This window comes from Pteropus vampyrus, unplaced genomic scaffold (assembly GCF_000151845.1).
Source record: "Pteropus vampyrus isolate Shadow unplaced genomic scaffold, Pvam_2.0 Scaffold388, whole genome shotgun sequence".
Lineage (NCBI taxonomy): Eukaryota > Metazoa > Chordata > Mammalia > Chiroptera > Pteropodidae > Pteropus > Pteropus vampyrus.
The window spans coordinates 921,788-948,799 of NW_011889169.1; the positions used below are offsets into that span (position 1 = coordinate 921,788).

General features: G+C 48.9%; 1 protein-coding gene across 10 annotated transcripts in view; it reads left to right on the plus strand.

The window, feature by feature from the left end:
• The window catches only part of HM13 (histocompatibility minor 13), a 39,051-nt gene extending 33,200 nt beyond the window's left edge, over window positions 1-5,851 (plus strand). For 6 of the 10 annotated variants that reach the window (XR_002777233.1, XR_002777230.1, XR_002777231.1 and 3 more), the window contains 3 exons: window positions 2,531-2,616; window positions 4,345-4,547; window positions 5,417-5,851. Coding sequence is in view for 4 of the 10 variants with exons in the window: in XM_011380134.1 (XP_011378436.1) it covers window positions 2,531-2,616; window positions 4,345-4,491; window positions 5,417-5,516 (333 nt within the window). In the remaining 6 variants the exon portion in view is untranslated. The remainder of the gene's footprint in view (window positions 1-2,530; window positions 2,617-4,344; window positions 4,548-5,416) is intronic. The other 4 variants (XM_011380133.1, XM_023523267.1, XM_023523268.1 and 1 more) reach the window with 2 other exon arrangements.
• Window positions 5,852-27,012: the final 21,161 nt, after the last annotated feature.

Sequence of the window (27,012 nt, forward strand, 5' to 3'; positions counted from 1 at the left end):
TGCAGCCACCAGGTAGCAGGCTTGTCTTCTGCCTCGGCTAGACTCAACAGAGGACCCCATTGAGAGCCCTCTCACACAGCTGGACAGAGGCAAGAGAGGTGGTCCTCTGTTTGTGGGGCACACTGTAGCCCAGATAGAAAAGGAGACTTCGCTGGGTCACACAGTAAGTCAAGCTAGGTCCCCACTGGAGCCCTGGACTTCTGGCCCCAGGCTTCTGCTACTTTCCAGCAGCAGCCCCACCATTCACCCCAGTCATCCACGTGAGCATCTCCCTGAAAAGCTTTGGAAGGGGATCCTGGACACAAGGGGAACCTGTTCTATAAGGTCCCTCTCCCTCTCCAAGACACAGGCAGTCCCAGCACCAGCATTCCCTAGATAGGGGTCTCCTCTGCCTATGCGGTCTTCAACTCACTTAGCCTCTCAAAAAAAAAAATACTCCTGTCAACAGCCGTGCCACCCTGATCTCATCTGATCTCGAAAGCTAAGCAGGGTCGGGCCTGGTTAGTACTTGGATGGGAGACCACCTAGGAAGACCAAGTGCTGTGGGCATAAAAAAATAAAAAACAAGGGATTATAAGCTGACAAGTTCCTTGCAATCTGTGAGATCAACCAAGGGTGCCTCACCTAAAAAAGAAAAAGGCCCTTAAAGATGATGTGGTGTCCTCATTATACAGAGAAAGAGGAAAGCAGTTTTGCCGTGGTCACACAGCAAAGCCAAGTCACGATGGAAAGCCAGGCGTCCTGACCCCAAGTTCACTGCTCTGAGCTGTACATCCCAGCCTCTCTTTAGCACTGACTTTCTTTGGAGAGGGTCCCTTGTGCCTTGAGAGGAAAGAAAATAATAGGTTTGTGTCCTCCTGATAATCACAAACTCACTGCCTCCCAAGGGAGCCCTTCTCATCAGCTCCAGTACTGCTTTGGTGGCCTCTCACAGGTTTTGGTATGGACCTTTGTCATTGTGGTTTCTGTTATGGCCTGAAGCCTAGCTCATAGCAAAGACCTGATGGAGTGAGGGAAGCTCAGCTGCCCAGGTCCAAATCCAAGTTCAGCCACTTACAGACACCCTGTGCAACCTTGCACAAGTCATTGCCCCCTGTCTGAACTTCAGTAGCATCATTTGTAAAACTCAGATCTTAATATTTACATTAGATTGTAAATTAGATTTAAGGATAATGTAATATGAAATAGTATGTTTCACAGCCCACCCATGGCAAGTACTGAAAAATGATGTGAAGGTCAGGCTCAGGAGGCCATAGAGTCCTGTTCCCTGGCTAGGGACTGGCTTCGCCTCAGAAGTGGTGTCTCCTCACCCTCTCCCCTACCCAGTCATCTTCAAGACACCCTCTTAACTCTGCAAGCACCTATGAAGACGCCATTTGCTTAGTATTTGCCAAGCCCTTTTCTGAGTGCCAGGAATCTACCTGTGCAGTTCCCAGCCCAGCAGGGGAGAAACTTCAGTCTGTAATACAGGGATGTTCCATTCCAAATTGCCAAAGTGCTCTGAAGACTTGCCGGGGGCCCTGAGAGCATGGAGCAAGAGGGCCTGACTCCACGCATGGGAAGGCTTTCTCGTGGAAGTACCAGCTGAGCTGAGATCTGAAGAAGGGATCCGGGCAAAGGCGCATCCCAGGCAGCAGCAACTGCACATGCAAAGGTCCTGAGGCTGGAGGTGACAGTGTGGACCAAAATGAAGCCAGTGTGGCTGGAGTAGGGCAGGTCAGGTGAAGGTGGAGAAGGAAGCAAGGGTTACATCTCAAGGGGACTGCAGGCCACTGGGGGCTATGGAGGGTCAAACAGTAGAGTCACATTCAACTTTCAGTTACTGCAAGGAAAAGAATGGCTTTGTGTCTGGTATGGCTGAGGTTCAATCCCCAGATTACCATTTAGACCTCTGAGGCCTGGGCTGTCCCTCTCCAAAAGCATCAGCCTTCTGTTTACAAGGAGGGCAGTCATAAGGGATGTGGAGATGGACTGAAACACCCGTTGGGAGGCCTGAGCTCAGTGCACACAGTAGGTGCATTGTGAACAAGGGCTGTTAGTATAATTGTCCTGTCCTCCAAACTCAGCTTCACCTGGAGTCTCAGCACAGGCTCTGGGCCCAGTCCACATGGGTGTGAATCCCAGCAGAGCCAGCAACCAGCTGGGAGATCTCAGTATAGGCCACAGCAAGTGTTCCACACACAGCAGCCATGTCATCATCATCATCATCATATTATTATCATAGTATCTTCTGGAGCATTTGTTAAAAATGCAAACTTCCATCCTCAGGCCTCAGGAAGCAGGGTCTCTGGGAATAAAACCAACCCAGGTCACATGTTTGAACCCAATATCTCGGGTGATTGGGACACTGCCAGCCAGGCTCCTGGGCACCCTTAAAGCACTGCAGACTTGAGTTTCTTTGGGTTTCTTGCCTTCCCTCCCAGGGAAGAGCAGCTTTGGTCTGGGAGTCGGGAGCCCCGGGTTCAGACCCAGCCACTGACTCGTGGTTGCCCTGCCCAGCATCACCTCACCACCCTGTGTCCTCTTACAGCCTGCCCTCCTATACCTGGTCCCCGCCTGTATTGGCTTTCCCGTCCTGGTGGCACTGGCCAAGGGAGAAGTGACAGAGATGTTCAGGTAAGAGGGGGTGGGGGCAGATGCTTGCATGACACAGGTGCACCCGCAGGCAGCTGGTGGAGCCTGCCGGGGCTGTTCGTACAGGTCTCCAGAGGAACATTTTCCCACCACCAGCCCCACCTCTCACCCTTTCCACTAGCCAGTGTGGTGAACTGCAGGGAGCCAGTGGAGGACAAGACCTCGAGGCTCTCTAAGCAGCCCCCACAGCCAGAGGCCAGCTGGTCTTCAGAAGGGACTGACATAGAATTTCCCCCCTCGAGGCCCTACTGTCAGGACTCCTAGGTTCCTACCCAGGCGTGCCACTTTGTGACTCTAGGCATGTCCTTCCTCTCCCCTAACCTCAGTTTTCACATGGGAGTATTATGGGGGGACTCCAGTGTGGAAGAAAGTGCCCCAGTTTAGAAGTCAAGTGTCAGTCCCCTGTTCAGCCGCCTCTACGGTTGTAACCCACAGCTAGCTGGCTTCTTAGTCTCATACCCCTTCCCAGTGGCCATGTTCACAGAGCCACACCCTGTGCACGGCTCCACCCATACCCCAAGGCCTGCGTGACTCCGACAGGTGTCTGCTCTGCAGCACCACCAACCCCGCCTGCCACGGGCCCAGAAATAGCTGCCAGCTGCGATTGAAACTGCCCACTCAGGGGCCTTCCACCCAGCTCTACCTGCCTTGCCTTCAAGTTGTCCCTCGAGCACCTGCCAGGGCCTTCTGTGCACCTGGCTGCCCGCAGGGGAACCGGTGAATCACCCCTCCCCCCTCCCCCGTACCTGCCCTGCCTAGAAGCCCCAGGCTCCCAGCCTGCCTGTCCTTATCCCCTGGCCTGGCAAGCTCTGTGGACTCTAATAAGACAAGTCTTGGGGTGAATTTGGCAGATTTGGGGGTGCTTTGGGGGCAGGGGTGGGACCTGATCCCTGAGCTCAGCACCTAGCTTCACTGGTTGGCTCTCATTCAGCCTCAGCCCCACTCTACCCCTTGAGGTAACCTCCCCTGTCCCAGTCCTGTTGTGTCCTCATGAGGTCAAATTCTGAACACCCCCAGCCAGAACAGAGGGTGCCCCCTTCACCCATTGGTGCTTGGTTTCTCTAAATGTTTGGCCACATAGGCACTTTGCCCCATCTTTTCATCCCCACTCAGGAGGTTCTTATGTTGAGGTGAAAAAACACATAATATCTCTCTCTTTCTGTCCATCTCGCTCCCTAATTCTCCACCTTATCCTTTGTTCTACTTTTCCCTTTATCGGCACGCCCCCTTTTTTAAAATTCATTTATTTTCAAATAGGTAAAATTTCATAGCTCTGAGAGGGACAGTACCCTCAGTGTTCCAGCCACCCCACAGAGGCCAGTTCAGTCACAATGTCTCTACATTCAGAGACATCTTTGCACCTAAGAGCAAACGTATGGATACATACTCTTGCACAGATGATGGCATTCTTGGAGCATTCTGCATCTTGATTTTTCACACAATAATATATTTGAGAGATATTTCCACAGCAGCCCACAAATGTCTAGCAAATCCTGTGCTTTTGCACAGCTGCCTAGAGTCCCCTTGTATAGGTGCATCATTTCTTTTTTATTCTCCAAATAATACCAGCTTCTTTCCAGAGAGCCTAAAAGTACAGAGAAATAAAAGTAAGACGGTTCCACTCCCTGTTCCTGGAAGAGAAGTCTGTCCTCCTTTAGTCTTTTCCTCGCCATCTCTTTTTCTCTGTCTTTCTGTCTGTCTCTCACACAGCTACGAGTCCTCGGCGGAAATCCTGCCTCATACCCCGAGGCTCACCCACTTCCCCACGGTCTCGGGCTCCCCAGCCAGCCTGGCCGACTCCATGCAGCAGAAGCTAGCTGGCCCTCGCCGCCGGCGCCCGCAGAATCCCAGCGCCATGTAATGCCCAGCGGGTACTCACCTGCCCGCTTCCCCCCACTGCCCCGAGGCCAAAGGTAGGGCAGACACCCCAGCTCCACTGTACGGGTCAGGTAGCATTGCTAGGCTCAGGTGGCAAGAGGCAGCTCCTCTACAGCCATCAGGCAGTCACTGCATGGGGCCAGGAAGCGAGGCAAACCCAAACCTCAGTGTTCTGACCAATAATGTGGGCCTCTTGTGATGTCAAGGAATGTCAGCAACCCTTGTCATGCAGTAGTAGATAATGTTACTACTTGCTGTACATATATAACCCTGGGCAAGTCACTTTCTTCTTTCGGAGTCTCTCTTTCTTCATCTGTAAGTGGGCACATTCCTGCCTCACGGGGCTGATCTGGTGAGGAAATGTGGGTAATGTCCTTAGCATGAACTCAGTTGCTCAATAAGTGGAGCCCATAATAAGCGCTTAAGCCAGGGTGTCCGCCTTTGAGAGTGGCACCTTGCCACTTGCCAGTAGAGCATTCCCCCCTCCCCCCGCACCCCTGCACCCGCCTGCAGCCCTAGGATTGAGCTGTTTGACTCCTGCCATGTGCCCTGGGAAGCCACACATCTCCTGTAGCCTTGTCCTGGCTACCCCTTTGTTTCCCCAGTGTCTCCAGCAAAAGGTTCAGGAAGCTTGAAGTTGGTCCGCCCAAGCCCAACCTCTCCTCCATTTGCCACTGCCTTTGCCACCTCTTGGTACCACAAGGCACAGGGAAAGCAGAGCCGCCTGTCGGAGGAGGGCACACAGTGGGGCGTGGCCACACACTGGAGGATGCTGAGAGTGGATGCGGGGCTGATGTCCCTCGTGAGCCCAGGGGTTTTCCTGGGATGGTGGATGGTGGGCACCAAGATTCTGCTCTCCCTCTCCTCTAAATATGTTTTATTTATTGTTTGGTTTTTTGGTCAGTTATGAGGAGTCAAATCCTAAGGATCCAGCAGCCGCGACAGAATCCAAAGAGGGAACAGAGGCCTCAACATCAAAGGGGCTGGAGAAGAAGGAGAAATGATGCGTCTGGTACCAGACCTTCCGAGGGCCGGACCAGGCGGGTGGGCATGGACCAGCACAGGCCTGCACGTGCAGAGGGCACCAGAGGCCTGGCAGCTGCAGAGAGGGGCAGGAGCAGAGGGATCCCACCAATGAGGCCTCTGTGGCCTGGTTCCCTCTCCCACTTCTCTGGCCTTCCTCTGCCCCTCCCCATCCCTTGCAGGCAAAGGAAGCCTCCAACTTCCCCCACTCCCCCAGGTGCCAGGTGGGAAAGTGGGTCTGATTTTTAGATTTTTGTATTGTGGACTGACTTTGCTTCACATTAAAAACTCATCCCATTGCCCGGGCAGGCTGCTATGCTCCTAGAGAGGTTCTCTGCACCCAGCATCTTGCATTGGGTTTACTAGCTCTCACCCTTCCACCCAGAAACTTTCCTGTAAGCCTCTCTTCCTGGAAACTGAACTACTACAACCTGTGGGAAGGCAGGCCCTGACCTCTGGGCCCCTTCATCTTGGATGCCCACCCATGGCCTAGCCAGTGTGCCAGCTCAACACCCCAAGGATGCCCTCTGGCCAGCAGAGGGAGCCCACGAGCCCTCCTCGCCACTCTGGCCATCCAGTTTTACTCACCGCACTCCACACAATACTAGAGAGCAGCAAGGGTGTGGTACAGGTGCTGCCTGAGTCCTCTACTCCACCTCCATGGGGAGGGGGGGCGGACCAAAAGGCTGACCTCACTCAGCAAGGGGACTAGTATCTGTAAAGCCAGAGAAATGGTCAGGGCCTTGTGGGCCCCAGGGACAAATTTAGGTTTTATTCCTAGGTCCCAGTATCTACATGGCTTCAGCTGGAGAGCACTTAGACTCTAGGTCACCCCGGAGATGAGGACCCATAACTCCTATTCCCAGGGTTCTTCCCAAAATGACTACTGCAAGCCCAGAAAGATTCTGATTATAGGAGCCACCTCTCTCCCCACAGTGAGATTGGTCACAGCACAAGAGCCAGGGCTGTTATGAAAGCTGGGGTGAGGAAGGATTGGGCCCCGTGCTTCTGAGAGGCCATCCAGACCTGAGAGCTAGAGATCCCAAGGTCAGAGTTCTCCAAGGTCAGAGTTCTCCAAGGTTTGCAGAAGACAGCAGATTTGGCCTGCAAGAGAGCCCCCAGTGGACCAGGTGAGGAGTGGGCATAGCCCTCATCCACCTGTCTGGTGTGGGGTCACAGATGGGAGGAGGTAACCACTGGCCTGAGACTCAGTCCACTAGGGCATTCTGTTGCCCAAGCTTCAGGTTCAAAGGCTGAAAATAACAGTGGCTTCCAGACAGTTTGGAGGTGCCTACAATACAAATATGAGCAGAAAATCAAAAGTATTGTAATAGTCTCAGTGGGTATCAAGCAGTTACATGTATCAAGCACCTCAGTAAAGGATTTCACTTAATTCTTACAGTAATGATAGTATTAGCCCATTGCTCAAATGAGAGAATTGAGGCAACTTGCCCACAGACATGGACTTGGCCTAAAGCAATCCAAGTCGATTCCAAAGTTCCTAAAGACTGCAGCTTCTCTCCAGACTCCTGGGTCTAAGTCACTGTGGCTGGTATGCTGGGCACCTTTGAGCCAGCCATCCACCTTCTCTGGGCCTAGGATTCTACAAAAGGGAAAGCAAGGACAGGAAATCTCAAAGGCTTCTCCTAGCCAGGGGGTCCCTTTCAGGAACTTCTCGGATCTCTTCTGACTCCAGCTGCCTCCGGAGGGGAGGCCGTGTGGTCCTGGAACAAGGCTCCTCTGAGGGCGGCAGATGGGGCAGGCAGCCCAGGCACACAGTGCGGTTGGTTCTGCGGCCCAGGGCCCACAAAGGCCTCATTGAGTCACCGCCGGCCCCCGGCAGAGGCTGAGGTGGCAGTGGCGCCGGGCGCCTGCCACCTAATGACCATCCTAGCCCGGCCAGATGTTCCACAGACCTCTGCAGCGGCCATCCAGGGCCCGCCCGGCCAGCCGGCACCGCAGAGGCCACTCTAATTCCAATTAACCAGCTTCAGCTGAGCAAACAGCGGGCAGCGGTGGCCCAGCCCGGGCGGTAGGCCCGGCCTGCAGAGCCTCCGAGTCTAGACTCCAGATGTGAACCACCACCGCCAGAGTCCCATGGAAAAATGGCACCAGGCCGGGCTCGGATTGGGCCTGCACGCCGGAGAGGTTGGGGTGGGTGGCTGGGCAGGGCCCTGGGTAGGCCTAGTGCCAGCCTCACCCCGGGGTGGGGGTAGATTCTTGGGAACTGTTCCAAAACCCCCAAGTTCTGCCCCTGATTTGGTAGGTGTCCCTCTGTGGCCTTGGTCTCCCTTGATTGACTATTAGGTGGGAGAGGACTGTAAAGGGGAAGACCAGCCCTGCTGAGATCACCAGTACACACGCTGTTTCATTTGTCTAGCATTATGCTGTGTATTTTAGAAACATTTAACAGGTTGGTACCATTTTTTTTTTTTTTTAGATAAAGGAAACTGCAGTAGAGGGACATTAAGTCCCCAGAGGGGATTTGAACCCAGGGTGCCTGGCTTCCAAGACCATAATGATCACCAGCGGTGCCGTTTGACATAAGTCAGGATACTGGATTCCAGGTTCCCTTTCTTGAGGGCGGTGTTGGAGAAGAAAGTAAGCGCCTGACTGAGCAGGGCTAGCTGCCACGATGAGACTGGAACAGGCCTGCCCACTCTGTTCTGTTTCCTCAGCTGTGAAATGGATAAGAACCTCCCAAGGAAGGCTCCAGCTTCTAGAGGTAAAGCCTTGAGGTGCCCTTTCAGGCCTCAGCACCACCAGGTAGGAGCTGGGCACCAGGCAAGTCGCTGGGCACAGCAGGAAACAGGGCAAGTGCCCAAGCTGGAGCTGAGTTTTGATGGGGAGACAGACTTGAAACGGCTAAGGCGATAACGTCTAGTCAATGTTAGTGACAAAACCTAAGGCTGGAGAGGTACCTCAGGCTCCCACAATTCTGTCCGGGGGCCCTAAGGGGCAAGGCCAGAGCCTGTGAGATCCAAGAGGTCAGAGTTCAGCTGTCCTCACACAAATGGGAAAACAGCCCCCCAAAAAGGCAAGATTTGCCCGGGGTCTCACAAGGAGTGGGTACCAGAGGCCAGTGAGGCCTGTGGCTCCCTGCCGGCCCTGGTTTTCCAGCGTTCACATTCCCTCCTTGATTCCAGGCCGGGCCGTGGGAGGCGGAGGCTGAGGAGGGGCGGGAGGTGCTGCACCCTGCCAGGGTGCGTCAGGAAGGGCAGAGCGGGAAGGAAGGCACACCCCCTCCCCCGCCGCGGCCACACCTGGGCTCTGCAGGCGGGCAGGGGGGCCCGGCCGGCGCCTGGCTCCAGCGAGTCTGGGCTGCCTCCCCGCACCGCCCCGTGGGGGCCGCCAGATGGGCCGGACGCCCGCCCAGCAAAGCAGGCAGGAAACGGCCGCCTGGGCTGCCTGGAACGCAGCCGCCGGCGGCAGGGGCGGGGCCCGGACTGGGCACGCCCACCGGAGGGGAGGGGCCGCACGACTGCGTGTAGGGACGCGCAAGGCCATGTGAGCCCTCCAATCCGGGCTCTGCCAGCAGCTTGGTTTCTTTAGACAAGTCGCTTCCCTTCTCTGTGCCCCAGTTTCCCCACCAGTAAGATGGGGGTGCTCTCACTCTGTGACCTCAGGACACTTTCTTTCCCTTCTGTTCCTTGGTTTTCTTACCTAGAAGACGGGGCATGAGCAATGAATCGTCTCCCGCACCCAGCCAAGTACCCAAAAAGGGAGAGCGCTCAGTATTTGATCAGTAATTCGTCTGGGCCAATCCTAGGGACCTGGCACATAATAGGCACTCCGTAAATGGACACGCTCACGTTATCTTGGGTCGACTGCTTACCAACGTGGTTCCTGGCCAGTGGCTTCACTCCGAGCCTTAAGCTCCCTCATCTACCTGATGAGTGGCTGTGAGGACTGAGTGAAATATCCATGGAATAAATAGGTCCTTGATAGATTATATTTATGGAAGAGTTTACAAAATTTATAAAAAAGAAAAAAATAGTAACTTTGAGGCCAGGGAAGATACGAAAGAACTTGGGAGGAAATTTTTGCTCTATATGTAATCTTTTGTATATTTTGTATATTACTAAAATTTTGAGACAGGTGAGCATGTCTTTTTAAAAACAAATACAATTGAAAATAAAAATAAATCTAACCCTAGCAAAAAGAAGTGTCTTTCTCTGGCAAAGAAGGCATCTAAAACTCAGGGTCTGAAACCTGCTCAGGGTTGCAAAGAGCTAGAAAATGGCAAAGATGAGATCTTAATGCAAATTTGCTGGACTCCAAATAAAATACAAAGAAGAATGAGGAGAAGAAGCTCACCTCTCTCATTTACTCTTCATCGTTGCTTCCAGGAGGGGTTCCCCATCTGAGTAGAGGGGAAAGGCCAGGAGAGTGAAGAAGAGTGAGAATTGAGGAAAGATGAGCAAATCCCACAAGGCCAGCTTAGTCTTTATCCTGGAAGCAGTGGGGAACCAAAAAGGATTCTGAGCACGGAACTGACAAAGTCTTTTCTGAGCGTTAGAAATGGAAAGAGCCAGGGACAGAGTTCCAGGCCACTGATGGTGATGCTCTGAGTGATTAAAGGGCAAGGGCCACAGGGACGGATGAACAAGAGAGACTGAGGACTCAAAGCTGGCCAGAGAGGGGTTCGCCAGGACCAACCAAATGTCCTTTAGTAGCATGACAGAGCCACGAACCCAGGTGTGCCAACTCTACTTACCTACTTCCTCTGCCTTGGAGGTTGTTTGACCCATACTTACCACTGACAGCCTTAAAAATGTCCTAAGACCCCTCAAGGTCCCTAGGTCTGGTTGGATGCCAAGAAGAAGCCTAAACTCCCAGCAGCTTTGAGCTGAAGGGAACCAGGGGGATAAGAGTGCCGGGGATAGAGAACGGAGAACAGCATTCCCAACCCACAGGGTGTTCTCGGATCAACGCATCTGTAATCTTGTTTGCACGCCCTTGTGCCTGATGCCCCCATGTGCGTTCAATTTGTCTCATGCAGTGTATACACTCTGGGTGTGCACAAGGTACACATATGTGCACATGCAGACCTACATGCATGTGACCCAGCACATGGGCCAGCCTAGGAGATCCATGCACACCCATCCCAGCAGGCACCCAGGAGGTGTCCAATCTGTACTGGGTAGTGTAAACAGAAACTCTCATGGTAGAATAAAAGTAACAGCAGCTACCATTATTGTGCCAAGCACCAGTCCCAGTGTTTACATGCATTACGTCCTTAACACTCGCATCACGCCCCATGTGAGTCTCCATTATCCAAATAAAGGAATAAAGACACAGAGAAGGGACCTGTCCACACAGCAATCAAGAGCCTTTCCAAGTTCTGGGTTCACATGAGATCTTATCTCTTTGTCATTTTTTGTCATTGAATATTCATTCTGAAAAACTTTATTATCCAGAAGCTGCTGCATCTGTGCCTTGTAAAAAAATTAGAATGTGTTTTTAAAAGTAGGGAAATAAAACAACATATTCCTGCCACCCAGAGATTACTGCCCTTAACATAGATTACAGATATTTTCTTTGCCTATTATGTATTTTTTTAATGCAAATCACATCTACTGGTGGATACTATTTTGACAACGATTTTGCTTCCACAGTCAACAACCTTCCTCTTCCCATTTTGGCCAGTTGTCTTCTAATCTAATACCCAGACAGCATCCAACCTCTTTGTCATTTTAAAGTAGACCAGGTGAGGCAAACAGGCAATCTGCATGTGAAGGCAGACCCCTGCGTGGCAGCGAATGAGGGTTTTGAGAGTCCTTAATGGGCCCTTCCTTCCTCCCCTCTTTGCCCTTCCCTCCCTAAAGCTGTGAATGGCCCAGCTCTGTGCCTGCCTGGGACCAGCCCTGGGGGGAGAAGGGAAGGGACCCAAATAAAGCTGAGCCCCTTGGTGCTGCATTCAAGGCCTCCATGTGCCTGTCCCCAGCAAGCAGGCGCACCCCCACCTACACCTTGCTGCTGGGTGCCCACCTGCTCTCAGGCTAATCCAGGGTCCAGCTGGAGCCCTGAAGTGGGGGAGGGGAGTAGAAGGCATACAGACAGTGGGGTGGGGCGGGTGGAGTAGAGAAAACCCAAAGGGCCAAGGTTGGTAAAGCCAGATGCCAAGGTATGGAGTTATGGGGGAGAGGCCGAACCCCTTTCTGCTTGACCTGTGTGCTTTCCACTTGAGAGGGTTTCTGTGCAATTATGTGTGTGTATAACAGTGTGTGTTCTTGTGAGAATCTGTGTTGAGTTTGTACAAGTGTGTAGGTAAGTGTGAGAGTGGGTATTGAACTCTTACATGGGACAGCATTGTAAATGTGTTTCTCTCTGGTTGTGTCTGTGAACGCATACTTATGCGTCTGGATCTATCTTGGTGTGTTTAAGAATGTGTGTTTGTGAGAACATTTGTGACCAAGTGCCTGCGTTGGTGTGTGTGTGAGAGAGAGAGGGAGGGAGATCTTGCGTGACTGTGGGAATGTTTGGGTTTATAAAGAGTTTTCAGAAAGCCTTTGCTTGTACGAGCTGGTCAATGTGTATGGTTTGACCTTCTTTCTGCCCATGTGTGTGTAAGAGTCTGTGTCCCAGGTCTTATCCTATGGTCCATGCTCCCCTCTACCTGGGTCATTCCCCAGTCTCAGTGTCTCCATGGGCCTCCCTGTGTCTTCCACTGTTCTGGCCTCATGGGGAAACTCCAGAAAGAGCACAGACTCTGGAGTTAGAGGAACAGGGTTCAAAGTTCTGACTGCCATCTGTGGCCTTAGTCAACTAACTCGAAGCCTCAGTTTTCTCATCTGTAAAATGGGGATACCTAGTCACTAGTTATTGTTATTTGGATCACTTTTATTCTCATTCCACCACCTGCCTCCTTTGCAAACACTGACCAGCCCTTTCTGCTGCATCCAAATTGATGACACCTTTGTGCCTAAAACCTGCTCCTCCTGACTTGCTCAGCAGCTATCTGCTAATCACCCTGGATTTAAGTAGGACATATTTTACATGAATGAAAAAGCCATTCAGTAAATAAAGCTGGGAAATGGCCCACAGAGATGCAGATGCTGGGAAAAGCTTGGACTTTAACCGTTCAGGCCCAAATGTTCAGAACGATTGGTGGGAAAGTTGTGACTGAGAGGGGAAATAAAAGGTTTTTTCTCCCTTTAAAAAAATCTTTTTGTTTTCACTCTGTGCCTCTTTTAAGCCCCACAGGATGGAGATAGACTAAAATAAGAAATTAAACAAGAAGGGAAATCCCATTATCTGAGTTTTTTTTTAATGGGTCTCTCAGGATTCCATGGGACCCCCTTCCCAGCCGTTGTGTGGTCCAAGCCTGAGAACGCCAAAGTCCCCCACCCACCCTTCAGCCCACGCCCACCCACCATTCAGCCCTAACGGCAGTTTCCCAGAATTCACATGGTAATGAAGGCATCCATCTTCCCCTAGACACACACTGGGCCCTCCGACCCTCCCAGGCCAGTGCACAATGGCCCCCAACGCCTCGGCCCCACCACCTGTTGGATTTTCCCAGGGAAGGGAGGGAGGGTGGAAGAGAAGAGTTCCTTTCTCCCTGCCCCCAGCCCCACTTGCCCCCTGGTCCTGGGTGTCAGACAGTGAAAGCATCCTTGTCCACTCCTCGACCATCCTTAGCAGTCTGCACCCTCAGTTTCCTCATCTACAAAATGGAGGTGATGGTCCCTGAGGCATAATGTGGCTGAGAGGATCCTGATGGAAATGGTGGTAAAAAGTGACAGGCTTGAAGAACTGTAGATTGCAGACCCATGGAGAGTGGGATCAATGATAAACTGTCAGTAATCACCACCGTTTTATGCTGGAGCAGGCAGGGTGGAACGTGTTGCATCATTGTCAAAGTGCATCCCCCCACATCCTGTGGGTGGCACTACCAAGGATCTCATTTGCAGAAGACACTGAGGCCCAGGGAAGATGGACTGTGTGCCCAAAGCACTGCAGTCACCAAGCAGTGGTGCCATGAGTTGAATCCAGTGTTGTCTCACCCCGAGCCTGAAATCTTAATGACTACATTAGATCATTGCCATCATGATTATCACAATTATTGAATTAGATAATGATCCTGGAAAAGGCACCATGAAAACCCCTACAGAAGCTAGGAAGGGAAGGAGACCTAAATGTTATGCATCTCTGTCACCCCAGGACTTGACCAGAGCCTACCTCACAGTAGGTGCTTAATAACTTGGGTACTGAATGAGTGGGATAACTAAGAAATTAAACACACATCTTAATTCTCTGGTAATGGAGTCTGTTTCCACATTGCTTATATTTTATCAAGCACCTACTGTATGCCAGGCCTTGTGCCCTGCCTGATTTCAAACTTTTCCCACCTGCTTGCTTGTTAACTGAGTGATACTGGAATTGTTATTCCTATTTGGTTTATACTCTCCAGGAACTAAAATGCTCAAGAATAAATAAATGATTCCCCAAACAAATACATAATTCTACCTTGCGATAAGTCACGGAAACTAGAGAGGGAGCCAGGGAAGGGTATTCACAGCAGGCCTCTGGGAGAAGGGATATTTACCAATTACAGCAAGTAACACAATCGGATCATCGCCTCTTTAAATGGAATTGTGGAAATCACTGGATCCCCTGTCCCACCATTGCTGCTCCCTTGTGCAGAAGGTGCCTCTCCTGCACCTTGCCCAAATCCAGCCCCTCCTTAAATATTCAAACAGAGATTTTCTCTATGCATTTATGGATGTAAGGACAAGATTAAGGATTACATTAATTTTGTTTAGAGTTGACCTATATTTCCAAATGTTCTGTAATGAATATGTGTTGTCACTTTATACAGCTTTAATATAAGGAATACATTATTATGGAAAAGCAAATCATACAAAAATATATATAACAAAAACAGGAGGGTCCACCTTCAATCATAGTCCCCTATTTGATCCCACACCCCAACCCCAGAGGAAAACCCCTACTACCGCTTGGTGGGGTCTCTGGGCATTTAACAAGTATATTCTAGAGAAAACTTGAAAACATGTGAAAAAAGCCAGTCACAAAAGACCACATATTGTGTGATTCCATTTATACAAAACGTCCAGAATAGGGAAATCTATAAAAACAGAAATAGGTAGAGTAGCGGCTGCCAGGGGCCAAGAGGTAGGGGGAAATGGGGAGGAACTGCTAATAGGTATGGCATTTCTTTTTTGGGTGATGAAAATGTTCTAAAATTAATTGTGGTGATGATTGTACAACTCAAGGAATATACTAAAAACCATTGAATGGGTGAGTAATATATTTAAATGGGTGGATTGTATGATATGTGAATTATATCTCAATATAATAAGATATATATCTCAATATAGTAATGATCTCAAAGCTATTAAAGAAAATAATAAATTCTAGAAATGTTGTTGTTTCTGGCCCCCAGGTGGCTCTGACTGTAAGCAATTCTCAGGCCCCATCATGGGTCCAGATGAGTTTCTCCCACTCCTTAAACCACATGACCTCAGAGCAGAACAAAAACCCAGGGACACAGCACTCTCTCTTAATCTTTTCTGGGTCCAGACCGCTCCTTTTAATTTCAATTTAATTTCATTTTTGAATAAATAAAACATGCCCATGGAACAAAATTTTGAATGTACAAGCATCTCCCTTTTCCTCCTCAGAGGCAGCCACAGTGATCAGTCTCCTAGTGAGGTACAAGCAGATACATATATGATTTTTTTTTCCTTTTTCTTTCATTTTAAACACAAGTGGTGCCAGTCTATGCATACCACTCTGCGACTTGTTTTGTTTTGCATTTTTCCACTTAACAATGTGCCTTGGAGACCTTAGCAGATCAGGATAACAGGGAGCTTCCTCGTTCTCTTTTATGGCTGCATGTATTCCTTTATATGGAGAAAACAGCCTTCATTCAACTAAACCCCGAGTGATGGACATATGAGCTTTTTCCAACTGGCTGTTCTTCCTGGACAGACGTCATTTCACACATGTGAGTGTATCCTTAATCTAAATTCCTGAAAGTAGAAGTGCCATCTCATAATTTCCCAGGCCACATGGGTTATTTAGCCATTCTCCTTTTGATGGACATTTAGGTTGTTTCTAATCGGTTGCTCTTGAACACTTTATATAGTCTTCCCAGGCTCCTTTGGCAATGTGTTAGAAGTTGCAGATCCTTTTCCCTTAAAAAATGCATCAAATTCACCCAACTTTGACTCCCTCCCCACCAAGGATCCTCCAAGAAACTCTGATCTAAAGTACTGCTGTCCTTATACAAATGGAGAAGCACAGGTGTGAAATGGGCAGAACCATGTCTCACACTGGGGATAATAACCTTGCAGAAGTTGGATCAGAGTTGTTGAGATTCAGTGCAATGAGTCACGTCACTATCCACCTCTGCTTAAAACCTTCCCATGGCTCCTGTTTCACCTAGAATAAAAGCCAAAGTCCTCTCTGTGTCCTATGGGATCCAGCTATGCCCTCTCCCCTCCCACCTAAGGTCACCTCCCTGACCTCGCTTCCTAGCACTCTATTCCTTGCTCACTCACCTAAAGTCTCACTGGCCTCTTGATACACCAGGCACACTTCTGCTTCAGACCTTTGCACTGGTTGCGACTTCTGCCTGGAATATTTTTCCCCCAATAGTTGAAGGAAGTGAGGGCACAAGTTCTTTACCAAAATATTACCTTATCAGAACTTTGCTGACCTGCCCCCAACCCTGTTTAAGATTGCAACCCACCCCCACCCCAGCACTCCTTACCCTCTCCTTTTCTGACTAATTTTTGCTCATGACATTTATTACCAGATGAGATAAGATATATTGCATTTACCCTGTTCATTGTGTGCCCCTCCTCCCCAATCCCCTCCCCCAAATGTAAACTCCACAGGACAGAGACTCCTGTTTTGTCCACTATAATATGCCAGTGCTGGCCCAGAGCCAGGCTTGCAGTAAGTGCTCCACAAATACTTGTTGACTGAATAGAGTAAGGTTTGTAAAGCACTTAGCACACAGGAAGCTACATGAGGTGTACACGGAAACCGAAGGCTTTGAAAACACTGGATTTCAACCCTAGCCCTGCTACACACCTGCTGCGACCTTCTCCAAGCCACTTATCATTTGGGACCTCCACATTCAATGTCCCTCAATTGGAAGTGATACTCAGAGCACCTTCTGCACACCTTAGCTGTGAGAGTGAAATAAGATAATGATTTAAAGCCCTGCTAAGTACCTAATAAATCATTGTTGCTGCTATGATGATGATGGTGGTGGTAATGCAGACAGAGGTGTGCAATGGCCCCTCCACATGCAGGAGGACCCTGCACTAACATAAGAGTGTGGGGAGGAGGTCACGTGGGGGAGGAGCTTCAGACCAGATTCCTGAGATGTCTTAATGGTACTTCACAGCAAAAGGGCGGGACGGTTGGGGTGGGGGTTGCTGGGCAGCAAGAGGTAAAATGCTTCCACAAGAGACGCCCTTAGAACCTGTCTCCAGCTCTCTGCTTCCCCATTGCCTCTGGAGGTGGCCACACCAGCCGCACCTTGCTCGCGACCCGCCCCAAGCAGCCTTCCGGGGAGAACGGCGGGAAAGCAAGCTGGTTTTTCCCAGGCTCCTCCCATCCCGCGAACATCTGGACGAGAACATCTGCCCGTAGCTTTTTGTCGCCCAGCCTCAGGCCGGCCTCGCACCCATCTGCCGCCGCCCGCGGCCCCCGCCCCATCTGTGAGCCGCTCCCCTGGGGCGGTTCCCGGCGCCCCCGCCCCCGCCCGCCGGGCTCTGTTCCCACGGATCGAGAGTGGGAAGCCAGTGCCGCCCATCTGCCCAGAGCGGCGGGTCCGGCCGCTAGGCGTCCCCAAGGGGTGGGGCACCGTGCCCAGGAATGCCTTTCAGATGGGTGCACGCTCCAAACAAAGCCCGAGGTGCGGGGCCTCTCCCCACCCAGCTGGGCCCAAAGTCAAGGCCCAGGCTGCTGGGGCAAAAGGCGACTGGCGCTCTTCTCGCCTTTCCCAGGGCCGGTTGGCCAACCTGCCTATCACCCAATCCCACCTCAGCCTCCAACACCGAACACCAGGGTTCCCCTGCGCACTCCTCTGTCTTTGGCCCCCAGACCTCTAATTACGCTGGGCCTTCTGCCTGGAAATGCCCTTCTCTCTCTCTGCTAACCTTTTTATTTTGTGACATGTAAAAATTATCAAGAAATATAGCGTTTTATGTTTCTAATACCATATTCCCACCACCCAGAGCCAATTAAGGACTTCGGGCAGTTTGCTGTGATTGCTCCCCTCCCATCTTCTCTAAAGAATACAACTTTACAGATAATGCTAGCCTCCTGATCACCAGGCCCCCTGCCCTTTGCTCCAAGACTATTTGTCAATTCCTGCATACCCCTAACTAACATCATAACTTGGGCATGTTTTCTTCCCGGCCATGTCTTTTTACACATTTACTACACATAAACGTATTAATATCTTTTGTGTGTTTTTAAATGTACACTTTTTAAAAAGTCAGTCTGCATTTTCCCTGAGCAACATCATATTTTTGCATGTATCCAACAGAATACAGACAGGTCTAGTTCATTCCTATTGACAGCTGTATACTCTTTCATTGTCATTTTATTTCCCTGTTCTCCTGTTGTTGGACAAGTAGGAGGTTTTAGGTTTGTTGCTGCTGTAGACACAGCTGCAGCATTCTCGCCCATGTCTTCGACATCTTGTGTGCAGGACTTTCAGGGAATATCCGTGGGAGTGAATTGCTGGGTCAAAGGGTGTTCCAACGGTCACTTTTACTCAATATTGCCACATTGAGCTCCCAAGTGATCATACCAGTTTGCACACTCACCAGTAGTGGATGAAAATTGTTTTCTCACATCCCTATCACATTTTATATTATTAGACTTTGAAGTTTTTACTGTTTGATGTGGCAATTATATCTTGTGTACATCCCAGATGTACAATACTGGGGCTCAGGAGTATCTGCCTTGCCTTTCCTCACAATTTTTCTTCTCAGCTGGGGTATCACCTCCCCCTACAAGAAGGCCTCCCTGACCTCCCTTAGCTGACTGGGGTCTCTCTCAGGCCATGCCTCCCATAGCCCCTTGCGCTTCCACATTACAGCCCTGGGAACTTAGGAGGTGACTGACTCCCCAACCAGACTGTGAGTTCCCCATGCAGGGACCATGTTTGCAGGGCCACTTAGCAGGCTGTGGGGAGCACAAAGGTGCTACAGAGTGTGCTCCTAGAAGGCACTTCTCATCTACTCAAGATAAGGGGCTCTTCTTTCAAAATTCTACAGAGTGCCCCCTTGGGATGGGAGCAGCTCACATATCGTGGCATCTGGGGCCCCAGAAACCAACCACCTGGCCAGTGGTGTTTATTCCCACTTGATTAGTCCCATTGATCATGGCTCCCTGGAAGGACAAACCTGCTTCTTGTTCTGTCACGCTGTGCCTAGTGCAAAGTAGGTATGCATTAATTGTTTATGAAATGGTTAGCATTTAACGATTCTGAAGTTCTATAATTCAGTAGTTAAATACCCGAATATTTAACAGGAGTTAGCCCTAGGAGAGTGGAACAGTCACAGTAAGAATAACAATTAGTGTCTTTGAATATTAACTTTGCTGGGCACTGTTCTACACTCTTTATGTGACTCAACTCGTTTGATCCTCATAGAGATGGATACACATACCATCCTCACTTTCACAGATGGGGAAACTGAGACATGAGGAAATGAAGGGCCTTACACTCACATAGCTCGTAAGCAGTGGACTGGATACAAACCCAGGGCTCTTTGGCTCTCTGAGAGACCTCACTCTCCTGTCTTCTAGGAAAAACACTTTTTTCATTAAGTGTTTCTGAAATGTCAGTTTCCTTTTAACCAGAAACGCTCTGCTTTGCATAGGCAAAAAATAATAAGACTTTTTAAAACAGGAGTCCCCAAACCCCAGGCCGTGGACTGGTCCATGGCCTGTTAGGAACCAGGCCACACAGCAGGAAGTGAGCGGTGAGTGAGTGAGCGAAGCTTCATCTGTATTTGCAGCTGCTCCCTAGCACTAGCGTCACTGCCTCAGCTCCACCTCAGATCATCAGGCATTAGATTCTCATAGAAGCACCCGTCCCTGGTGCCAAAAAGGTTGGGGACCGCTGTTTTAAAAGACTTAAGGGATAGTCATGAGTCATAATTATTGAGTACAGCCACACCTGTGACCTGAGGCAAGGGTGCAGCTGGAGGCGCCACCCCCTGGTGACAGAGTACTTGGGGCTGGGGTAAGCAGAGAGGGTGGGGACTGCTCCAGGCCCTTTGGGTGGGCAGGGAGCTGGGCAGGCCCGGAGAGACTTCCTGATTCCTGTTCCGGGCCCCAGGGCAAGAGGGAGAGCCAGGTGTATAGGAAGCAGGTGAGTCAAGGGAGGGCCAGGCTGGGCACTAGACAGAGGAAAGGAGCCTCAGAAGCCTCCTGTCCATGCGCCAGTGGGCATAGAGGGAAGCCACCGAAGCCCCCACCAGAAACCTCTTGCACCATTCCCCTTGTTCCACATCAGTGGTCCTACACGGGCCTTGAAGCATGGGTGGTATTCTCTGCTGGACTTTGCAGAGGGCTTTTGACTTGGGGTGCACCTAGCTGGTGGTGTCAGTCTCTGCGGCTTCCAGAGTCAGACCAGCTCCCACACCTCTGCCCTGGCCGGAGCCCGGGCCTATATTCCCGGGCATGAGTTCCTGGGGTCTGGGCGGGAGTAGTTGAGTGGTCTTGTGTCCTTGGGGCTTATGCAAGATTCTGAATTGTGTGTGTTGGGGAGTAATGTCTACCTCTAAAAAGACTTGAAGTGGTGGGAGGTGGTGTGGGGTCTTTGATCTGGTGAAGGTGGGTGTTGGCAGGTATGTGCATGGTGGGGAGGAGCTGCATAGGAGAAGCTGGTTTGTCAATTTACATTCGGTTGTTTTCTCTAAGGATGTGGGCATGCGTGTCCGCATCTTGGTGTGAGCAGTACTGATATGGGTGTAAGTGTATGTTATGTTTGGTGAATGTGTGTTGCAGTATAGGGTGTGTATATCTGTGTTGTGTTTATTGAGAATATTGCGAGGTGTTGCTTTATTGAGGTTCTGTTAGGTGAGACAGATGTTTTGATATGTTGCCTCCTTAGTCTATATATTTTTGTTGATGTGTTCATTGTGCAGGTTTGGGTTTGGGTTGTGTACCTTGAGGTTGGTGTGTTGATTGAATGTAATGGTATATTGCTGTGTTGTGTTTAGGCAGGCTGTTCTGTTGGTCGTGTGTATTAAGGTGTTGCTGTCAGATATGTCAGTTGAGTCAGTTTACATATATGTGCTGTGTTGTTTGTGTAGGTGTGTGCCTTTGTGTTGCTCTGTGTGGGTGTGTGTAGCCTTTGCAGGTCTGGCCTGTGCTGAGTGACCTAAGATGGGAGCTCCCTGGGGCCCTGACTCTGTTCTTCCCTTTGGCCCCTGAGATCCCAGGGCAGCAGTGGTCCTTTGTAAGGTCACAGGAAGGCCCCACCCTCTCCATCTGCAGGGGACCAGGGAGGGGCCCAGACAAGCAGGCTCCAGCCTCCCTGACTATTGTTCTGGGCCTTCTTTGGAAAACAGGATGGGAGGCATATGTGGACCTAAGCCTGGACCCCTACATCCCTGAAATGACTCTGGAGCCCAGCAGAAAACCCTTAAGATAGAGGGCTGGCGACAGTCCGCATTTTGCAGATAGGGAAACTGAGGTCCAGGTTGAGAAAGGGACTTGGCAGAAGTTTCACAGCCTGTTAAGGACACAGAGCTTGAGGCCTCCATACCCCTCATGTGCCCATTTACAGCCTTTTGCTGGGTTTGGGGGATGGAAAATGAGACCCTGGAAAGACAAAAAACTGTCTATTCTGGTTCCCATTTCTGAATGTTTTCCATGTGCTGAGCACTGAAATGTCTTAACTCTGGGGTAAGGTCAGATTTTGTCCCCATTTTGCACATGAGGAAACTGAGGAACATAAGTTAACAATTTATTAATTCAACAGATATTCTTGTATATATTACTCCATTCTAAGTTCTGTGCTGTGTGACCTTGAGCAAGTTGTTTACCCTCTCTGAGCCAGGCCCTGTGCTCAGCTCAAGAGACACAGCAAACCAAAGGAGTCATAGTTCCTCCCCTCCTAGAGCTTGCAGCCTGGGGAGGGCATGGGGGCGAAAGAGGATGGACAATCCCCAAGAAAACAGATCATTTCAGATGGTAATAAATTCTATGAATAATTAAGACCAGGGGAATGTGAAAGAAAGTGAATAGCCCAGGAGGTTCTAAGAAGGCCTCTGAGGAGGTGACATTTGACCTGAGACTTGAAAAATGAGAAGTCTTATAAATATCAGATGAGTGTCTGGGCAGAGGGAATAGCAAAGGCAAAGGTCCTGAGGTAGAACCATGCTAGCTCAGAAAAGGAGCCCCAGTGGCTGGTAAGAGAAAGGCAGGGCCAGGAGTTGCGGTTGGCTGTGGTGGGCAGGGGCCACAGGCTGGGGCAGGGTTTGGATATTATTCTCAGTGTGATGGGCAGCGAGGCAGTGTTGGCTAAGCTCACTGTTCTGGGGTAGAGTGTGGAGGGGGGCGCTTGTGGTCTCCTGTTACAAGGCCGGGGTGGAGGGGGGGGCGGGTGGAGGGGGGGGACAGCCAGAGCCAAAGGTCTCTCCCCCGCAGCTCCGGCAGTCCCAGCCCAGAGGCGCCGGCCTGGCGGCTGGAAGACCACGTTGTGGGCACATCTGGGGAGCAGCTGCCGGGCCAGGGCCAGAGCAGGTCACGTGGCACGGGGCAGGCCCGCCCTGGAGCCTGCAAGGCCAAGACTCCCGGGAGGGGCAGTGGGAAACATGCTGGACATGAACACGCGTCAACAAGGATGTAGTCTGCAATGTAGACATGCGTGCCCGCAAGCCCTTCGCCCCACACAGCCATTGCCTCAGGAGCCAGACTGCTTAGGTTCAATGCCACATTCCAGCTATGTGATCTGAAGCAAACCACTCAACTTCTCTTAGCCTCAGTGGCCTCAGCTGTAAAGGGAACATAAGATGACTATCTGTCTTAGGTTAGTAGTTGGAACCATGCCTGATGCAGAGTGAACACTTAGAAAATGGGAGTCTTAGCCTTGAGCCCTGGAAGCCAGAGGAGGGATCTTGAGGGCAGAAATGAGATGTGGTGACAGAGAAATAATGAAAAGACATTCTCATTCATCACCAGGTGCTGCGGTCTCCTCTTGGAGTAGCTTATTTCACTCTCACAACCACTCCACCAAGAGGAATAAGCATTAGCTCCAGTTTACAGAGGAGAAAACTGACGTACAGCTTGTCACTGGTAGTCAGGATCTGAAGATGTCAAGGGCTGGTCCCTTTTTCTTTCTGAGCCCCAATATTCCCATCTGTGAAATGGTGCATTATAATAACACAGCGGCTACCAGCTCCAGGGAGCAGCTGTGAAAATCAGAGGTTGCCAGGTGCGTGTAAAGGGCCTCCCAAGAGACTACTAGCATGAACCCTGAGTTGGGACCATAAGGGTTGATTTAACAAGTCCTCCAAACTTCCTGGCCACCAAAAGAGGGGTCTCCTTCCCTGGTATGTAGGACTGGGAGGAAAAGTCTCACTCAAGTCACACTACCAAAGAGAAGGCCAGAAAAATGCCCATTTGGCAACAAGAGAAATAGGCGTCTATTTAAATTCCTTGTCAGGCCTTAAAAATGTAAGAGATAAAAACCAATGCCTGCGAGTACAGGAAATTTTCTGGAATGAAATGAAGCCAACTTTTTTCCACAGGCTTAAGATGGGTATGTGTATAGGGGGGTGTCATTGGGAAGTTGGAGGGGAGCACAGTGAAGGAAATGTTTCAGGGGGTCTGAAAGCCGGTCTCACATGGCTTACTAAAAATCCCCAGAAGTAAACTGCAATCACATGGGTTCCAGGGGCCTGGCCTGAAATTGAACAGATACTATTCCTATCTACTATTTAGTGTGCACCTACTATGTGTCAAGACCATGGTAGGTGCTTTGGGACCCTAATCTCAATGACTTCTCATAGTAACCTAAGGAGGTAGGAACTTCTATCATTTTGCCAATGAGGAAGAGGAGGCTCAGAGAAACGAAGGGTCTTGCTCCAGGTCACACGGTACAACAAAGGTTTGATTCTGACCTGTTGGACCCCAAGCCCCAGCGCTTTCAACTATTCCACAGCCAACAGTTTCTCCTCAAAGTGTCAAAACTTTATGTTTGTTTAGATATGTGCCCCTCACGTGTCTTCATTCAGGCCATTTCCCTTTGTGCCTTTCCCACATAAAATTCCCAGAGGAGTCACCTCCTCTAGGAAGCCTCCCTGATTTCCTCCTAGGAAGAACTCACCCTTTCTTTGTGTTGCTAAGGCACCTAGCAGGAAATGTTATAGTCTTGATGTAGCTAGCACAGGACCCCGCAGGAGGTGGTTGTACATGAATGTTAATCGGGGGTCCTAATTGTCCCTTGACTTTTATTCTCTCCTATTTGTCTGCAGGTTGTCTTTGACATTCCACCTCATGCCAACCAGCAGTCAGGCCAGAAAGACATATGCTAAACATTTCAAGTTGGCTTTTTATTACACGAAGTAGTACACGAATATACTTCTGTTTAAAAATATATTCAAGAAATACCTATGTGTAATGGATCAGAGACCTAAATGTAAAACCTAAAACTATAAAACCAATAGAAAATATAGGAGAAAATCTTTGTGAACTTGGCTTAGGCAGAGATTACTTAGATATAACAAGAAAAGCGTGAGTCATAAAATTAAAAATTGATAATTGGACTCCATCAAAATTTAAAACTGCTTTTCGAAAGACATCATTAAGAAGATGAAAAAACAAGGCACACACTGGAGAAAATATTCGTAAATCACATATCTGATAAAAGATGTGTTTTCAAAATATACAAAGAACTCTCAAAACCCAATATAAGAGTTCCAGTCAAGATGGCAGAGTAGAAAAAAAGTTTAAAAATAAAAATGAAAAATAACAAAAATAAAATAGCAAGCTTAAAAAAACACCCAACAATAAAAAAAACAACCAAATTTAAAGAAATGGACAAAAGATTAAATGATAGCACGAGGGATCCTAGTGATGAAGCCGTTCTGCGTATTCACTATGGCGATGGTCACAGGAATCTACATGTGATAAAACTGCGTAGAACTGAATACTCAGACACAAATGAGTACATGCCAATCAGCTGAAATCTGAATTTCACATGAAATCTTGTTGTAATATTGTATTGTAGTCATGGACGATGCTACCATTAGGGAAACTGGGTAAAGGATATAAGGGGTTTCAATTATTTCTTAGGACTGCTTGTGAATCTGCAATCATCTAAAATTAATTTTTTAATGAGCAAAAGAAGTGAAACACACTTCACCAAAGATAAGTGGCATATAAGCAGATGAAAATATGCTCAATATCTTTAGTCATTCAGAAAGTACGAATTAAAACCATAACAAGATACAACAACACTCTTATCAGAATGGCTGAAAAAGTCTGACAACATCAACTATTAGAGAGGACGTGGAGGACCTGGACTCTCCACACTGCTGATAGAAATGTGAAATGGTACACCCACTTGGGAAAACAGTTGAGCGGTTTCTTACAAAGTGAAACAAACACCTACTATGTGACCCGACCGTTTCACCAAGTACTTGCCTGAGAGAAATGAAAACATAGATTCATATAAACACTTGTATACAAGTGTTCATAGCAGCTTTATTTGTACTAACCAAAAACTATAAATAATCCAAATGTCTATCAACAAGTGAATGGATAAACAGATTGTGGTATATCCACACACGACGACTACTCAGCAATAAAAAGGAATGAACATGGATGAATCTCAAAATAATTAGGCTGAGTTAAAGAAACAAGGCTGAAAAAGCTACAATAAAGAGTATAAACTATACACACATTATATATACTGTACTTCATTTCTATAAAAAGTTTTGTATAGAGAAAACAGGCAAGTGGTTGCCTGGGCACTGGGTGGAAAAGTGAAGAGGGAGGGATTGCAAGGGACAGAAGAAAACTTGTAGAGTTGATGAAGTATATGTTAATTTTCTTGATTGTGGTGATGGCTCATAGGTATATATCAAATCTTACCTTCCCCCCAAATAAACCTTACCAAGTTGAACACTTTAAAAATATAGTTCTTGCATGTCAATTATACTTTAGGAACACTGTTTAAGAAAGAAACAAAAATAAAAAAGCTATGTGGAGATCAACGTGAAATTCCGATTTTACTCTTTTCCCTCAGTCCTCTTCACAGTGGTAACATTAGTGATTCAATGTTCATCCTCCTTTTAATTCTTCTTTCTAATATTTTATATTGTGGCATAATTTAAATAAAGTGAAATGTACCAAAGTACATAATTCAATGTGTTTTGACTAATTCATGCACTATGTAATCCACACCTCATTATGATATGGATTACTTCCATTACTCCAAAAAATTCCCTCACACCCCTTCCCTGGCAGTCCCCTCGCTCTGCTCCCAGCGGCAACCACTGTTCTGATTTCTTTCACCATACATTAGTTGTGCTGCTCTATAACTTCGTGTGAGAGAAATTGCAGTCTTGTGTTTGAATTTGTTCCCGCAGCATAATTTCCTCTCTCGTTTTAAATTCATTTCCAGATACGTGTACTTACGGGGAGTATGTTTGCATTTTTACATACATGAGGTCCTACCTTAACACCCCAGTCTAACTCTCGCTCCTCTACCAAAGGTAGGAAAAAAAAGATAGATCTCTTTCAAGAGCCATACTTCCCTTGCTGCAGGGCTGTTCCAAAGCACTGATGTTCTGTTTATCCTTTATATAATGCCATTGTTGATGGAATTTAGGTTACCTCAACTTCCCCTCTTGCAAACAGCACCTCAGTGAACATCTTTGAGCAGACATCTTTGTGCCAGTGTCTGTAAGTGTCTCTGGAATGGATTCCAGCAAGTAGCATTAATAAAGACTCGATAATGAATTAATATTCTAATTTCATCTTGTTGGCCATTGTCCTTCCAATTCTTTAGCAATTCTGCACAGCAAAATGTTCTCTTCGATCATTAGAGGATTGCTAAACAAGCCTAGGGCATTTGGAGAGCTTGCAGGGTGCCCTAAGGGCATGGGGAAGCCAGCTAATTAATTGGTGATGTCTCTCTCCTCTAAAGTTGTTCTCCCTGGTTTCCTCGTGTGGAGGAAGAGGGTCAGTTTATTGTCCTCTCCTCCAAACTTCTGTAGGAAAAGGAAACATGCTAATATGCAGTGAATTAATTACTGAGGTGGGGAGAAGCCATAATATCACCCTCTCCTACCTGAGCCACAGAATTTAGCCCTGCTAATTCTGTGTGGTCTTGGGTAGCTATTCTAAGCCTCAGTTTCCCTGCCTCTGGCCAATCTAGGGGTCTGGAGGCAGACTGCCTGCCCTGATAATAAGGGACCGCATTACAACCAAGTGTCCTTGTTATAATAATGCAACCATTAC